This window comes from Tauraco erythrolophus, chromosome 6, assembly GCF_009769465.1.
Source record: "Tauraco erythrolophus isolate bTauEry1 chromosome 6, bTauEry1.pri, whole genome shotgun sequence".
In the NCBI taxonomy this organism is placed as follows: Eukaryota; Metazoa; Chordata; class Aves; order Musophagiformes; family Musophagidae; genus Tauraco; species Tauraco erythrolophus.
Window position 1 is genome coordinate 47205259 of NC_141470.1, and position 16978 is coordinate 47222236.

Consider the following 16978-nt stretch of genomic DNA (forward strand, 5'->3'; position numbering starts at 1 on the left):
AGCATCACCAAACCCGCTGTTTGTGCCTGTTTTTTCAGGGATTCGCATAGATGTAGTTTACCACTGTGCTTTGATCTTTCCCAGAGCAGGGCAGGATTCTCAAGTGTGTTCGATAGGGTGCCTCTAAGTCTTATCACCGGCCTGTGTTGTCTGAACACATATGTTGTACTTGTCAAATGCACAAGGATAGACAACAATTAGAATGATACATGTGCTTTTCTACACCTCAGCTGCAAGTTGCTTGAGTGTGTTTACAATCCTCCTCACCAATCTTCTGTTATTTTCCCACTTTCTACCCCCTCATTCAAGGGACCACTTCTGCTGGGGCTGGCAAAGCTGGAGGTGTTTAGGCTTGCGGGAGGTAGGGCAGGGTAATTTACAGAGGCACGTAATAAACATATCCCTACAATAATGCTTTGATTCAGGTGTCCCAGTTATCCTGTCAGGGAACTAAACCACTCAGCCAGTCAGGTAGATTGTTTCATTTGATACTTTAAGCCCGGGAGATGTTGAATGTCATCCTCTATGCTGGCTGGTTCATCAGTTATGTTGAAGCAACACATGCCTTCAAAATCGGAGCAGTGTTTATGGTATCGAAGGAGACAGTCCACCAACAATTGATTTTTGGTAATATTCCTTGGCGTTCGGCTGTTACCTACTCAGGGAAAAACCAGCAATGACGAACATTAATATAAAAACCACTTAGCATAGTATAATTCTGTAATACAGCTACTGAGGTTGGCACGCCAAGGAAACACGCTGTCGAGATCTGCAGCTGTTAATCTTCCCTCCATTCAAAAGGCAGATGACTTAGTTACGCTAGAGGCCAATCAAATCCAAGTATTTACATGTTGGTCTTGCAAACGTGTATCCAGGGCTTGTGCTTGCAGTACCAGACTACAAAGCACAATGAGCCAACCTGTGATAAGGGAGGAAAAGAGAACTGTCATCCCCTTCCAGTAATACGTGTGCCATTGCTCCAGCTCTTTCAGCTAATGTTGCTCTGGGTTTGATGACCTGATGTGGGGTAATTGCCCACGCAGATTGAAGAGCTACGTACGACTTGCGCTTTTTCAGGTTGAACTTCAATTCGATGTTGGGTTTGCGACACCAATAACACCGTTCCAATGCTATCTCCTCTAGATAAGGCACAGGTATTTGTTGAAGATACCTGAAGTACAGGAACTCGAGAATCCGAGGTCAACAAAGGACGTAAAATAAGAGGAGAAGTTGGGGTACAGAACCATACTGCATTCTTGGGGATTATTATATGAATCTTCGCTACTAGACTAATCGGTGCCAGTCCCACCACGTAATCTGTCAGTGTAAATAATTTCATTTCCCCTGTAGTTAATATTTTGGGAGAGAATGAGTTGTTGTAATGCTTCAATTGTGCTATGTTAATTAGCGTATTTGGTAGGTTTAGCAAAAAACAGTCCTGACACTGTCTCCACAGCAGTGAACACATATCACCACCCCCTTGACAGGGGCAGGGAGCCCATGTGATCAACCTGCTAGGTATTCAAGGCCCACTGACCCCATTTTATCTTTTCCTGTGGCCTATATAATGCCCCTAAATGTAGCTACATACAGATAGTACAATTATGTGCGCATGCTTTATAAATACATAATGGCTATTCAAAGGAAGGTATTAGGAAGATCTGTCACCACCTTCCAGGGTTGTGAATTTTTGCTGATTTTTTTTTTTTCCTAAAAGGGTAACCACATCTGGTACTGTAACTGCAAGTGTGGGGGGGTGACTTTATTCAATTCTCTATAATCTACGTTTATTCTCTAAATGCCATCTGGTTTTTGAACAGGCCAAGTAGGATTCAACAATTTTGGGAGACCTGCCAAACCTTCATTTCTGCTGTTTTGGCATTTGCCAGGTAGTGCATTACCTTGAGGTAGCAGGTGGGGATGGAGAGTGGGCATGGAGTTGGCAGTAGGGCCAGGGGCAGTCGGCTTTTTCAGGTAGGTGCTAACTTTTGCCATCGGCAAAACATTTCTGATGTTGTGATCCCATCTATTTCTGATCGTGGGATACCAGCTCATACAAGATCATTCCGTGTTTGTTTCCTCATCACCCGTGATGTAACTCCTTTTGGTTTTGCCCGCTTTCCTTTATCCACCACCCACACAGATGATCCTGAAGTTAAAGCCCCAATTTCCTTCAAGGTGTTTTCTAGGACGCCTACGTTACCTGTAGCATTCGTGAGTGCTAGTATAATCAAGGGTTTTAGTGAGACAGGCCCTCCTCTCAAAAGCTATGTTTTGATACTTCTACCAGGCACAGCAGAGTAAGATGATAAGCAGGACGGCAAGCAGCCATGAATGCACCCTAGACTCTAACATACAGTGAGGCAAGCAAGCCCCATGGCAAGCACAGAAGCCTGCCTGTTAACAGCTAAACAGCAATAACTATAAATTCAATCTAGCACGTGCCAATCAAACGTGTCATTATCTTGAACCCTTCATGCCCCACGTTGGGTGCCAAAAAGGACTGCTGTGGTTTAACTCCAGCTGACAACTAAGCACCACACAGCCACTCACTCACTCCTCCCGCCCCTGTTCATTAGCAGTATGCGCTATCAACCGTTCTACAGTAATTGCAACCGTAGCACCACTCTGCTCGAGTAGTAATTACTTTTTGTGCAATCGCCTTTGCGTCTTGTAAAGTCTCGACTGCCTTTTCCACTTCTCCCGTTTTACTCCATAATGTGACAACTTCACAGTCAAGAGCTCTAAGACCAGTAAGCGTCCCAATTTTCCTGCTAATTTGTGAGAAGAATCTGATGGTGCTTTCCATGGCAATCTGCACATAGCTGTTTCAGTTGTCTAGGGGGTAACCATCACCCTATCATCTATTTCAGACCATGCTTCTGGCGGAAACAATGTAGGCGGGAAAGTGGCCACAGGGGTCCAGTGCTCAAAACTGGGCCATCCCAGAATATGGAGAGTCACTGTCGTGGCCTCTCTAGTCTCTGACTTTTTTGCCAGCCATGGCATGCTTATTCCTGGTCCTACCGACTACACCAAATGTGTGAGTCAGCACAGGCAGGGCACAGGAACAACCATAAAACCATGGCTGAAATGCAAAGAGTAAATTTGTTTTTGTTACCTTGCCGACCAGAGGATCCCCAACGCAGCACCAGGACAGGGACATACAAGTAGGGACACAGGCACCGTGGAGCTCGGGCCGTGCTAGAGCATCACCGAACCTGCTGTTGGTGCCTGTTTTTTCAGGGGTTTGCACAGGTGTAGTTTACCACTGTGCTTTGATCTTTCCCGGAGCAGGGCAGGATTCTCAAGTGTGTTTGATAGCGTGCCTCTAAGTCTTATCACCGGCCTGTGTTGTCTGAACACATATGTTGTACTTGTCAAATGCACAAGGATAGACAACAATTAGAATGATACATGTGCTTTTCTACATCTCAGCTGCACGTCGCTTGAGTGTGTTTACAATCTTCTGTTATTTTCCTACAGCGTGTTTGCCTGTGTCCTGCCCGCAGGCTGGGTGGGCAAGCATGGGCAAGCACGGAGAATTGCTGTGTCCTCGCTGTAAGTAGCTGCTGCGTGCATGAGGCTCAGCAGTTGCTTATAAGATCTTGCCATTTCAGGGATCATCCGTGTATCAAGTGGACTGGTGGCGGCTGCCGGCGGATCCCCATCTTGGTCTTTCATGCTGAAGCCATTCTGACCAACGACAGCTACCTCCGTCTAATTGGAGGTGGGTGCAACTGTGTGCCAGCTTTTGGCCTGAAGGCATGAGGTGGAAGTCTCTTACCTGAATGTTCCCTTCTCTGTGTGGTGGGGAACAGGACATGGTATGAAGGAAATTACAAACTTCTCTTGTCTCTGAGCGCTAAGATGTTCAGAGACGCTTGATCAGTTGGTGAATGTTTATCACGTCTTTGGGTTGTGACAAGTGTCTATATTTGGCCCTCCTCTGGGTCCTGATGTGTTTTAAGTTGGAACTGTCTGCTTGCAAATCAAATTTGGAGGTCGTGGTAGAACTTCAAGACCGGAATATAAATTCACTATTTGGTAGCTAAGAACTTAAAAACAATCATTGCAGTGAGTTTTGAGAGGGTTTCACTGGGAAATAAAGCGGCCAGCCCCACAGTGGTAAGAACAATAGTAAGCTGTAGTAACAAATGCCTGCGTCTACAGCCTCATAATTGTAAGGCCATGAGCAAAACGATTGCTGCTCTGACAGCACTTGAGTCAGGAGACCAAAGCTGTCTAGTGCCAAATAAGGGAGGGCCTCTAAGAGGCAGAGTTGTTATAAACAGTCACTCTGGGTTCCAGGATTTAGTACTTTGGGTGTGTACAGCTGGGAACTCAAATCTGGATGTGCTGAGCTGGAGAAAAGCTAAAATCTGCTCAGCTTCTTTTTGTGAAGATGCTGGCACTCCTTTCTTCTTTTGTTTCTCCCTTTCTTAGGTAATTGGTGCCCTCATTTCTAATATACTATCCAAGCAGAAATGCTTCTGTCTCATTGGGGTAAGGGGTGGAGAAGGTGATTTGTGTGTGAAAACTCCTGATCCTTTTCATGTGAGTTCAAAACATACTTGAATGGCGACAGAAGCTGATGGTACCTGTAACTTTTATCCTAACTGGAGTGTGGTACCTGTTCTGCTTTTTCGCAGGAGATAAAGGCTTTTCGTGGTTTAACAAGTCTGCTGCTGAATAGTGCAACTTGTTAAATTTCCTTGAGCTTTGTCCAGTCCTAGATGATGATATTTCTTACTCTTTTCTTTAGACTCACTTTTATTTGGAGAACATATTTCCTGAGGTTTAATTTGATCTTCATCTTTCTACTGAACCAATTTGTAAAGTGCCTTTTCCAAGTGATTCCGCATTCTAGCGTTGCAATTTCTACCTCTACTTGCTTTGAACTCTTTTATGCATTGCCACATCCTTTTGTATAACTGGCCTCTAGTCTTGCTACTTGCTTTCTGTTTATCTTGTATCTCCAGTGCTGCTCACTACTTTTGTTTTTATGACTTTCTACTTGAATAGCAATTTTCTCTTTTTCTTTCTTTGTCCTATTTACTTTATTTTCTATTTTTTGCAGTTATTTATTTGAAGAGCAGTACAGGTGAATGAGATGTGAACAAAAATTCAGTGTTTTATTTTGAGTTTTCAAGGTCTAAAAAGTGATCATATAAGCTAGCCATGTCAATGAAGGGCATATGGTATGATTACTTTTAGCAAGGAATAACAATCTTGAACAGAGAAGAAAGAACTGAAATCATGTTTGGAGTGTTATAAAGCAGTCTATATAAAGAGCTGTTTTTTAAAAAAATACCTGGGCATTTGTTAGGATGTCCTGTGTTTTATTTTAAATATGACAGGGTTCAGTGATGCAGCAATATTATACCTAAGGATTGCTGTAAGTCAGTTCAGTGCTGTCACTGGAGTTAACGTCCCAGGAGATGAACAGGCATTTCCTATCACCCTTTTCCTGTTGTGTTCTGCTGCTGTGTGGATGCTCCACTGTGGATTAAGTGCAGCTGTACTGTCCTGAGTCCTATGGTGCTCTTCTGTCTTCTTTGGTAGCATAGGTAAGTGGTTTATTCTTCTAGGTGCAGACTCTAATATCGTGTCTCTTGCCCTCTAAACAGAGCGCTACCGCTTGTCCTATAAGATTGTGCGAACAGACAGCCGTCTGGTTCGAAGCATTCTGGCTGCCCATGGATTCCATGAGGTGAGGGCAACGAACTTCAGATTTGATTCTGTGCTGGGCTGAGAGGTGGTGATGATAATTACGTTTTTGGTTTTTTTTTGTGTGTTTTGTTTTGTAGTTTGCTTGTTTTGGTTTTGTTTTTTTGTTTGTTTGTTTTTTTTTTTTCTCTCTGCAGAGTGAGAACCAGGCAGTTGCTGTGGACCCCCTTGAGGGTTTGGTTGGTTTTTATTTTTTACATACTGTGCCAGTCAAACAGGAAACATGTCATGATTTTGCTCTCTCAAAGGAATACCCTTTAGACTTAAGCCTGCAAAAATTAGGGGAAAAGAGATGCTGAAGTTTCCATGTGGTTTTGGTCTACTTACTTTTAAAGTGTCATCTCATACCTTTGGGAAGATCCGAAGGATTTAATCTCTCAGCCTTTGCAAGCTCACAGAAACATTGATGTAGTGTTTCACGTTTCTCTTCTAGCACTTGTCTTACTTCAAAGAATGTCCTATATGCGTCTAATGACAGTTTGAGAAGGGTGTGTGTATGGTGGATTTTCTTCTGAGTAACACCAAGTTAAGGAATTGGTTCTCACAAGTTCCGTGAAGAAATCTAAAATGCTTTACAAATTGGGCTTAACCAGTCTATAAAAAGAACAAAACCACAAGTTTGTTTAGAAAAATATGATGTCATTATTTCCCAGCACCACTGTACAGTGGCTTAGGACAGGAGTCTGGCTAGAGTTGCCCTAATATGAGAGATGGATGTAGGAGGAGATTGTCTTAAACTAGAATTGCTTTGCTCTCACAGGCAATAGCTCACAGTCTGTAGGACAAGTGATGGTGCTTTTCATTAGTTCTATGTTTTTGTATGTTGTGCTTTTGTGTTGCTTTTTAGGTGCACCCTAATAGCAGTGATTATAATCTCATGTGGACGGGATCACACTTGAAGCCCTACTTGCTGCGTTCTCTTACAGATATTCAGAAAGTCAATCATTTCCCTAGGTAAGGCCTTGATGCCATGTTTTGCTGAACATCTTTGTGATGATTTACAAAAATCTGAACATAGATAGCTCTAAAAAAATAAACTATACATGATACCGTAAAGTCTCAATGTACTGGGCCTGTGCCGCATACTGTCTTCATTCTAAATAGTCTTTGGAATTTTAGGGAGATAGTATGTGAGTTGAAGTGTTTGTCTGTAGCCCCAATACTGGATTTTGATTTTTTTTTTTCTTTATTTGGTGGTATAAGTAAAGTATTTGGACCTTTGGGTTCTTAGTTACGGATACAGTAACTAAGTATGTTTCACCTGTTTTAAGTTTACCAACATCGTTATAACAGTTTGCTGGGCTTCAGTTTGTCTTGGAAATTGCAAGAGGTGCTAAAAATGAGGATGGATATTAATATGACCATAGGATGGAGACAGTAAAACTGAAGAGTAGGTGCAGGTTAGGGTTTAGACACCTGATACGGCTACATGTGCTTTAGTAGCTGGGACGAAGGATTGCTGTAATGTGGGTTTTTTATGTGGGGGGAAAAAAAAAGTCAGTCTCTTATTTTGGATCTTCAGGTCATATGAACTGACACGAAAGGACAGACTGTACAAGAATGTCAGTCGTATGCAGCTGGCCCATGGATTCAAGACATTCCATATCTTACCTCAGACTTTTATCCTCCCGACAGAGTACCAGGACTTCTGCAGTAAGTGAATGCCTGATGATGCCCAGACCTAAAGTAAAATAACTGTATGGGGGGAAGGGAATTACTTTTAATATCCCAGCCTGTTGACCATGCCACTGGTTAAGGCAACAAAATTAGAGAAAGCTAGAAAGACAGTGGAAAAGGCCCCCATGATTTCTTTATATAATTTCTGCTGTTTATTCCATGCCTGTGTAAGTCCACAAGAAGCTGATGTGGGCTTAAGGCTCTAGAATTGAGCTTTTTTTCTGGACAGTGTTGTGGATGATCAACTTCACAATATCCCTGACTAATATCTGGGAGATAAAAGGATACATAGGGGAGAGAAATGAATCTATTGGAGCAGCAGGAGGGGCTTCAGGCAGGGATGGTAATAACTGCAGTGAGTCCCAAGGGGTAAGATAGGACATCAAAAAAGTAGATTTTGATCTCCTCATGAAGTTCTCTAAAGCTTTTACTGTTGGCAACATTCTTGATTCTTGCTCCTCTGTAAATAAGCAAAATGGAAGACGTTTCAAACTTATGCTGTTTTCTTTTAACCAGATACCTATTCTAAGGACAGAGGACCATGGATAGTGAAGCCTGTGGCCTCTTCCAGGGGTCGAGGTGTCTACCTGATAAACAATGTAAGTGTTCAGCAAAGGGACTGCTCTTCAGTAACACTGTCTGCAAAATGATGCCAGTTTCCAGGCAAGGAACATGGAAACATCTAACCAGACACTGGTCCTGCTCTGGATTTCAGTCATACATTGGTGAGCAGTTCAGTCCTGAGCAGCAGGCAAAGCCTGCCTGGGCCTATGCTGCGTAACCAAAAGCAATCTATTTCTTTGTATGCTGTGCTTATCTTGCAACGTCCTTTCAAATCTTAGTTTATTAGGAGCAAGTTCATGCTCCTTGACACAGTTTGGGAAGCTATGCTGCATTATGCTCTCCTTGAGGCTGACAGTAGGCTGGCCTTGGGAAGATTCCCAGAACTCTCCTTAGACATTTCCCCGAGCAACCTAAACAGTCCCCTTGTCTCCCTCTTCCTCCTGGAAAAGACCAGTTAAAATGAAACCTTATGTGGCACAGTAGGATGTGTATCAATCAATCGAGGAGCTGTGTGCGCTTACTGTGGTGTAATGGAGATGGTTCTTTGAATTCAATGTGCTGGTTATAGTGTCTTTTGCCCTTTTTGGGCTTTGCAGGGAGTTAGATTGTCATAGGTAACAAATACATCTGGGCAGGAGCCAAACACATGAGGGGATTCCAATAAATATTCTCAGCAGTAAAACTGACTGGTGAGTCATTTTGTTTTCACTCACTCAAACCCCTTTAGCCTCCCCTGCACCGAAAGGGTCATGCTGCCTCATCTGTTCTCTACTTGGATCATTTCCCATAAAATAAGGGAGCAATTTGCCAAGTGTATGAGGTAAGTATTTCCAGAGCTGCACTCAGCTTTTTCTTTGCTTGAAAGAGAGGAACGAGCTCAGGCTTATATGGCAGTTGGCCATGAACTGGGGAAAAGACCCTTCTGGGACCAATCTCCCTTTGTGTATATGTGTTCCAGAAACACTTAAGCTAGTTTGGCCCAAAGACTTCAGTTTCCTTCAGTGTGATGCCATTAAGGGAGTGTCTTCTAGAATCTCATCACAAAAGTGTTTAAAAACTGTAACAAAAAAACCCCAGCAAAACAACAAACCTTTCAGTTTCTCTGATCCATACTAAACCAGGCTGTTGCTCTTGTGTGATGTGCCGAGGGAAGTTGAGCTTGTTCCCTCAACGTAGTATATGTGCACTCTGTATGCCTAGGCTTCCTGCTCATGATGCTGGTGATGTGACTGAATACATGCAAAATTGGATAAAGGCAGGATGATGAAGTTGTCTTGGCTCTTTTGCAAACTGAAGGCAAGCAAATGTTTTGCAAGAAACTGTTTGTATGAGTAGTTAAAACTGGTTACCAGAGAGAATTGCATACAGTGGAAAGTAAAAGCTTTTTCAACAGACCCCCATGACTTTGCCATGTATATTTGTCATAGATAGAGCTTTCTGTTATGAGCTACAAGGGCAGCGTCCTCCTGGTACAGTAGCCCCTGCTGTGAACTGAACCTCAGCCGAAGGTATTTACTCCTGTAGACAAAAAGGTTGGATACCAGCCCAGGATCTAGCTATAAAGATCACAAGTTGAGGAGTCATTTTCTTCACTTGTGACTTCTTCACTAACTGTAGTTACATACTCCTTCCAGTGTCTTCTGTACCCCTCCTACATGTGTTTGGTCAAACACTTGGGAAGCAAATAGAATGACATTCACTTCTTAGATGTGTTTTTTTCCTGCCTATTTTACATCATTGCCCTGTGGCTGTTAAAACTATTCTACTCTAAGGAGCACTTAACTAGAAGATTCAATGGGCAGGTTTTTTGGCAATGTAATAATTCCCGGGCTTCTCATTAGGATCTAATTACCTTAAGTATGTAGTGACTGACAGTGGTGTTTTTTCATTTTGTTTTTGTTTCCTCCCTCCCCAGACATGGTTGTTGCTACAGAGTGGCTTTAGGAGAGAAAGGCTGGAAAAAATGATGGTTTGATCTAGTCGTTGTCGTCTTCTTCCTTAGGCCTCCTGTTTTTTCACTCTTGGATTCTCTGTTCTTCTCTAGCCAAACCAGATTGTCCTGGAAGACAACATCCTCGTTTCTCGTTACATCAGCAACCCCCTGCTCATAGATGGTGAGTGTGCTTAGGGATTGCTTTTCTCTCTTACCCCAACCCCACACCTGAGAATCTCTGCAACCTTTGCAGGAATTTAGTTGAATAATTGAGTGATCTATTTTCCACTAGTATTGGAAAAATGTAACTAGAGAATTCCTTAAAACCTGGAAACTTTTCAGCTGGGAGATCTTCAGGCACATACGTCAGCCATGGATAATGATTTATTGCTCTCAGGGTCTGTTGAAATTCCTCAACTGTATGTGACATCTGAAAGATATTTGCAGTCACTGACTGTTGACAACTGTTATTTCAGATTTCAAATTCGATGTGCGCCTCTATGTTCTGGTTACATCCTATGATCCACTTGTCATCTATCTCTACGAGGAAGGACTGGCCAGGTAGGGGAGGTTTCTTCTTTCTACTTTCTGAATGTGCCTACGCTTGGTGATCCAGATATGTCTTGGCTTGCCTATGAACTCGTGACACAATAGCAAATGAGGAAATGCCAGCTAGGGAGTTCTATGGAGTTAAAATACATGATACTTCATCATGCTGTGGCTCATCAGTTTTCTTTATATAGATTATAGGATCTTTAGTGAGGGTCTTTATTACATATGTAATAAATAAAGCAAGTTTTCAACTCTTAAGAGTTGAATGGCCACACACACCGTTGCTGGCATGTTCATTCTCGCACACCGTTGCTGGCATGTTCATTCTCAAGGTCAGGTTGAAACCTCTTTGGACTCTTGGTGCTCTTATGCCTCTTCTCCATCCTCCAAGGTGGAGAGAATCTAAACTTTCTCAATTTCTGTTTAATCCTAAAGATTAAAGCAGTTGGAGATCTGTTGTTGGTTGTATTGGCCTTTGTTTTAATACTTCAACTGCTCTTCTAAATTTTAGGTCAGTATCTGTATTTTCTACAGTATTGAGTAAGTGGGTTTAGTTTATTTGAGTAACTGTTCTTACCCTGCAAAATGTCAATTTTCTTTTGCATGTAAGTAATGAAAGATACTTAAGATTCCCAGGAGGAACACTTGTCTACCAAAAATACCTGTTTCTCTTCATCACAGAAGTTTAGCTAAATACCTGTCTATAGTAACTAATAAATTTGAAATAATCACCTCTTTGAATTTCCAACAGACCAGAAACTTAACTGTAGCAGTGTTGGAGAAGAGAACATCATAGGACTGTCTTCTGCAACAGTTTTAAGCAATGTTGAATCTGTCTTATAAGCGCATCTGTCGTACCCAGAAAGAGTATCTCTAGAGTTCAAGCCTGCATGGCTCTGACTTAGGCAGATACTGAATCCAACTTACCTTTATCCAAAGCAGATACTAAATCCAGAAGGATATATTAATAATCATCCCACGAGAAGTATTCTCCTTTAAATTGATGAACAGATCCCTTCAGGTGTGTTGTAATGTGCCTCTGCCTGCAAAGATAATGTGAAGAGATTGTTTCCCTAAAGGGGGACAGTATGGCATAGCTCAGCTTGGTCAGTGAAAAACTTGACAACTATATTCATTTTAGAAAAGGAGCCTTAAACATACCTGGCATGCAAGATTTTTCTCTTTGGAATCAGCAATTGAATTGTTAGTTGCTAATATTGCACGTTACTGGAAAGTGAAGAGGGAAAAAAGATCATCGATTGTGAATATATGAGTGGATTTCTAGGATGTTCTGAAAATGAGCAGTGCATAGCAGGCCTCCAAAACAGGATTTCTACCATCATTAGTGTCTTAAAGGTAGTTCTGTTGGACAAAGGCGTTTAGTTCTGGAAAAGTTCGTGTGTAAAGGACAAGTGTTCTCATCTGAGGACAAGCATGCAAATTCCATGATAGGTAGCATTTTTATCTCTGACAGTAAACGTGTTTTGCTTGGGGGAGAAGTGTATGTGGGGATGTGTATGCTTTGGGGTTTTTGTTTTGGTTTGTTTTTTTTTTTTCTTTTAACAGTTTTAGAGGTCTAGGGAAGGAAATGAGGAAGGAAACAAGGACACTCTTTTGACTGAAATACACAGGTCAGACAGTTCTAGTGAATCCCTTACGATAGCATCATCAAATTATTTAGGTAGGAAGAGAAGTCTGGAGGTTTTTAGTCCAACCTCCTCCTCCAGAAAAGACCTTCTTCAAAGTTTGGGTGAGTGCTCTATGGCCTTATACCATACAGTTCTGAGTATCTTCCAAGAATGGAGATTCCACAGTCTTTACTGACAACCTGTTCCAACATTTGACTGTTCTCACTGTGCATGTTTGTGTGCTTTTTGTATCTATTAAGAATTTTCCTTGTTGCAGTTTGACTGTTGCCTCTTGTTCTTCTGCTATGCACCTTTGAGAAAAGTCTGATTCTGTCTATATAGCCATGCATTAAGGAGTTGAACATAGCAGTTAGATCTATTCTTAGCTTTCTTATCTGCAGGCTAAACAATCCTTTTCTCCTCAGCTTCTCCTTGTATATCATGTTCTTCAGCCTGTTTTAATAGTTCTCTGCCACACTTGTACCACTTAGTCAATACTTATATTGGGAGACTCATAGCTGGACACATAAGTTCCAGATGCGTGTCCAGTGCTTGCTAAACACTCACAAGTAAGATGTACTAATCACTTTCCTCAACCCACTGGCTACACACTAGTTGATACAACCCAGCATGTAGTTAGCCTTCATTGCAAAGGCAAACTGCTAGTTCAGTGTTCAGCCTGTTGTCCACTAGGGCTGCTTGTCTGTTCTGCTGAGCCATTTCTGCCCATCCAGCCTGTACTGTTGAACAGGGTTATTCCTCCCACTTGTAAGACTTTTGTATTTGCTTTTGCTAAAGTTCATGAGTGTTCTGTTTGCCCATTCCTCTGGCTTTGCAGGGGCCATTTGAGTGCTCAGGTCTTGAGCCATGCCATCCACTACACTTCCTTTATCCCCAGAACCATTCATGTCATCCTAGATGATTGCTTAGAAGGCAATCAGGAGGCATCAGATGTGATTTGTTCCTGGAAAATATGTGCTTGCTGTTCCCAGTAATAGTTTGTCATGGTTTAGCCCAGCCAGGAACTGAGCACCGTGCATCCACTCGCTCACTCCTCCCCACCCCAGTGGAATGGGGAGGAGAAAACATAACAAAAAGCTGGAGACAAGAACAGGGAAGGATCACTCAGTAATTATGGTCATGTGCAAAACAGATTTGACTTGGGAAAAAGTCAATTTAATTCATTACCAATCACTTCAGAGAGGATAATGAGAAACAAAGCCAGATCTTAAAAAAAATCATCCTTCCTTTCTTCCTGGCTCTACCTCCTTCCCCCTAGTGGTGCAGGGGGATGGGGAATGGGAGTTGCAGGTCAGTTCGTCACATGTTGTTTCTGCTGCTCCTTGCTCTTCAGGGGGATGACTCCTTACCTTCTTCCCACGCTCCAGCGTGGGGTCCTTTCCCAGAGGAGACTGTTCTCCGTGAACTTCTCCAACAGGAGTCCTTCCCATGGGATGCAGTCATAGAATGGTTTGGGTTGGAAGGGATCTTAAAGATCATCTAGTTCCAACCCCTCTGTCATGGCTAGGGACACCTTCCACTAGACCAGGCTGCTCAAAGCCTCATCCAACCTGGCCTTGAACACTTCCAGAGATGGGGCATCCACAATTTCTCTGGGCGACTGGTTCCAGTGCCTCACCACCCTCAGAGTGAAGAATTTCTTCCTTAGATCTAATCTCAATCTCCCTTCTTTCAGTTTAAAGCCATTGCCCCTTGTCCTATCACTACATGCCCTCGTAAAAAGCTCCTCACCAGCTTTCCTGTAGGCCCCCTTTAAGTACTGGAAGGCTGCAGTACGATCACCCCGGAGCCTTCTCTTCTCCAGGCTGAACAGCCCCAACTCTCTCAGCCTGTCTTCATAGCAGAAGTGCTTCAGCCCTCGGATCATCTTTGTGGCCCTCCTCTGGACCTGCTCCAACAGGCCCATGTCCTTTTTGTGTTGGAGACTCCAGAGCTGAATGCAGTATTCCAGGTGGAGTCTCAGGAGAGCAGAGTAGAGGGGCAGAATCACCTCCCTCAACCTGCTGGCCACGATTCTTTTGATACAGCCCAGGATACGGTTGGCTTTCTGGGCTGCCAGTGCACATTGCTGGCTCATGTTGAGCTTCTCATCCACCAGCACTCCCAAGTCCTTTTCCTCAGGGCTGCTCTCAATCCATTCTCCACCCAGCCTGTACTTGTGCTTGGGATTGCCTCGACCCACATGCAGGACCTTGCACTTGGCCTTGTTGAACTTCATGAGGTTCTCACAGGCCCACCTCTCCAGCCTGGCAAGGTCCCTCTGGATGGCATCCCTTCCCTCCAGCATGTCCACAACACCACACAACTTGGTGTCATCTGCAAACTTGCTGAGGGTCCACTCGATCTCACTGTCCATGGGATATTAAAGATGTTAAATAGCACTGGCCCCAGTGCTGACCCCTGAGGAACACCACTCATCACTGGTCTCCACTTGGCCATTGAACCATTGATCACAGCTCTTTGAGTGCAACTATTCCGCCAATTCCTTATCCACTCAGTGGTCCATCCATCAAAACCATGTCTTTCCAGTTTAGAGACAAGGATGTTGTATGGGACAGTATCAAATGCTTTGGATAAGTCCAGGTAGATGATGTCAGTTGCTCTTCCCCTATCCATTAATGCTGTAACCTCCTCACAAAAGGCCACCAGATTAGTCAGGCAGGATTTGCCCTTAGTGAAGCCATGTTGGCTGTCACCAATCACCACCTTATTTTTTATGTGCCTTAGCATAGACACCAAGAGGATCTACTCCATGATCTTGCCGGACACAGAGGTGAGACTGACTGACCTGTAGTTCCCTGGGTCTTCTTTTTTTCCCTTTTTAAGGTTGGGGGCTATGTTTCCCTTTTTCCAATCATTGGGAACTTCACCAGACTGACACGACTTGTGAAATATGGATAGTGGCTTAGCAACTTCATCTGCCAGTTCCCCCAGGACCCGTGGATGCACCTCATCAGGTCCCATGGACTTGTCCACCTTCAGGTTCTTTAGATGGTCTCGAACCTGATCTTCTCCTACAAAGGGCGGTTCTTCATTCTCCCAGTCCCTGCCTTTGCCTTCTGTGACTTGGGCTGTGCAGTTGGAGCTCTTGCCAGTGAAGACTGAGGCAAAGAAGTCATTGAGAACCTCAGCCTTCTCCATATCCCGGGTAGCCAGGTATCCCGTTTCCTTCCGGAGAGGGCCTACATTTTCCCTAGATCTCTTTTAATCACTGACATATCTATAGAAGTTTTTCTTGTTGCCCTTGATGTCCCTGGCCAGATTTAACTCTATCAGGGCTTTAGCTTTCCTAACCTGATCTCTGGTTGCTCAGACAATTGCTCTGTATTCTTCCCAGGCTACCTGTCCTTGCTTTCACCCTCTGCAGGCCTTCTTTTTTCGTCTGAGTTGGTCCAGGAGCTCCTTGTTCATCGATGCAGGCCTCCTGGTGTTCCTTCCTGACCTCCTCTTTGTTGGGGTGCACCACTCCTGAGCTTGGAGGAGGTGATCCTTGAATATTAACCAGCTTTCTTGTGCCCCTCTTCCCTCCAGGGCTTCATCCCATTGTACTCTACCACCTACCTGAACTTGTGCAAAGCATTTGATACTGTCCCACACGACATCCCTGTCTCTGAATTGGAGAGACATGGATTTGATGGAAGGACCACTCAGTGGATAAGTAATTGGCTGGATGGTTGCACTCAAAGAGTTGTGGTCAACAGCTTGATGTTCAAGTGGAGACCAGTGATGACTGGTGTTCCTCAGGGGTCAGTATTGGGGCTGGTGCTGTTTAACATCTTTGTCAGTGACATGGACAGTGGGATCGAGTGCACCCTCAGCAAGTTTGCTGACGACACCAACCTGTGTGGTGGAGTTGACACGCTGGAGGGAAGGGATGCCATACAGAGGGACCTGGACAGGCTTGAAAGGCAGGCCTGTGTGAACCTCATGAAGTTAAACAGGGCCAAATGCAAGGTCCTGCACATGAGTCAGGGCAATCCTAAGCACAAGTACAGGCTGGGCAGAGAATGGATTGAGAGCAGCCCTGAGGAAAAGGACTTGGGAGTGCTGGTGTTTGAGAATCTCAACATGAGCCGGCAATGTGCACTGGCAGCCCAGAAAGCCAACCGTATCCTGGGCTGCATCAAAAGGACCGTGGCCAGCAGGTTGAGGGAGGTGATTCTGCCCCTCTTCTCTGCTCTCCTGAGACTCCACCTGGAATACTGCATTCAGCTCTGGAGTCCCCAACACAAGAAGGACATGGAGCTGCTGGAGCGAGTCCAGAGGAGGGCCACGAAGATGATCCGAGGGCTGGAGCCCCTCTGCTATGAAGACAGGCTGAGAGAGTTGGGGCTGTTCAGCCTGGAGAAGAGAAGGCTCCAGGGTGATCTTACTGCAGCTTTCCAGTACCTAAAGTGGGCCTACAGGAAAGCTGGAGAGGGACTTTTTACAAGGGCGTGTAGCGATAGGACGAGGGGCAATGGCTTTAAACTGAAAGAGGGCAGATTTAGATTAGATCTAAGGAGGAAATTCTTCACTCTGAGGGTGGTGAGGCACTGGAACCAGTTGCCCAGAGAAGCTGTAAATGCTCCATCCCTGGCAGTGTTCAAGGCCAAGCTAGATGAGGCTTTGGGCAACCTGGTGTAGTGGAGGGTTTCCCTGCCTATGACAGAGGGGTTGGAACTAGATGATCTTTAAGATCCCTTCCAACCCAAACCATTCTATGATTCTATGAATAATGAGATGTTATCTCTGGTTAAGGACAGTCCTGACTCTGAAGGGTAACTCTAGTTCTGTTACTGAACTTAAACTGCCCACAGCAATTTTGGATCAAGTGTTAGCTATGGCTAAAGGCTTGCGGCCACACTTGTAGTTGAATGCTTTCACATGATAG

At 44.0% G+C, this 16978-nt stretch overlaps 1 protein-coding gene across 1 annotated transcript in view; it reads left to right on the top strand.

The window, feature by feature from the left end:
• The window catches only part of TTLL5 (tubulin tyrosine ligase like 5), a 148163-nt gene that overhangs the window by 3042 nt on the left and 128143 nt on the right, over window positions 1-16978 (top strand). The window contains 7 exon segments of the mRNA XM_086614127.1: window positions 3621-3730; window positions 5631-5713; window positions 6578-6684; window positions 7253-7383; window positions 7924-8006; window positions 10016-10085; window positions 10381-10465. Of these exon segments, the coding sequence (XP_086470253.1) occupies window positions 3621-3730; window positions 5631-5713; window positions 6578-6684; window positions 7253-7383; window positions 7924-8006; window positions 10016-10085; window positions 10381-10465 (669 nt within the window).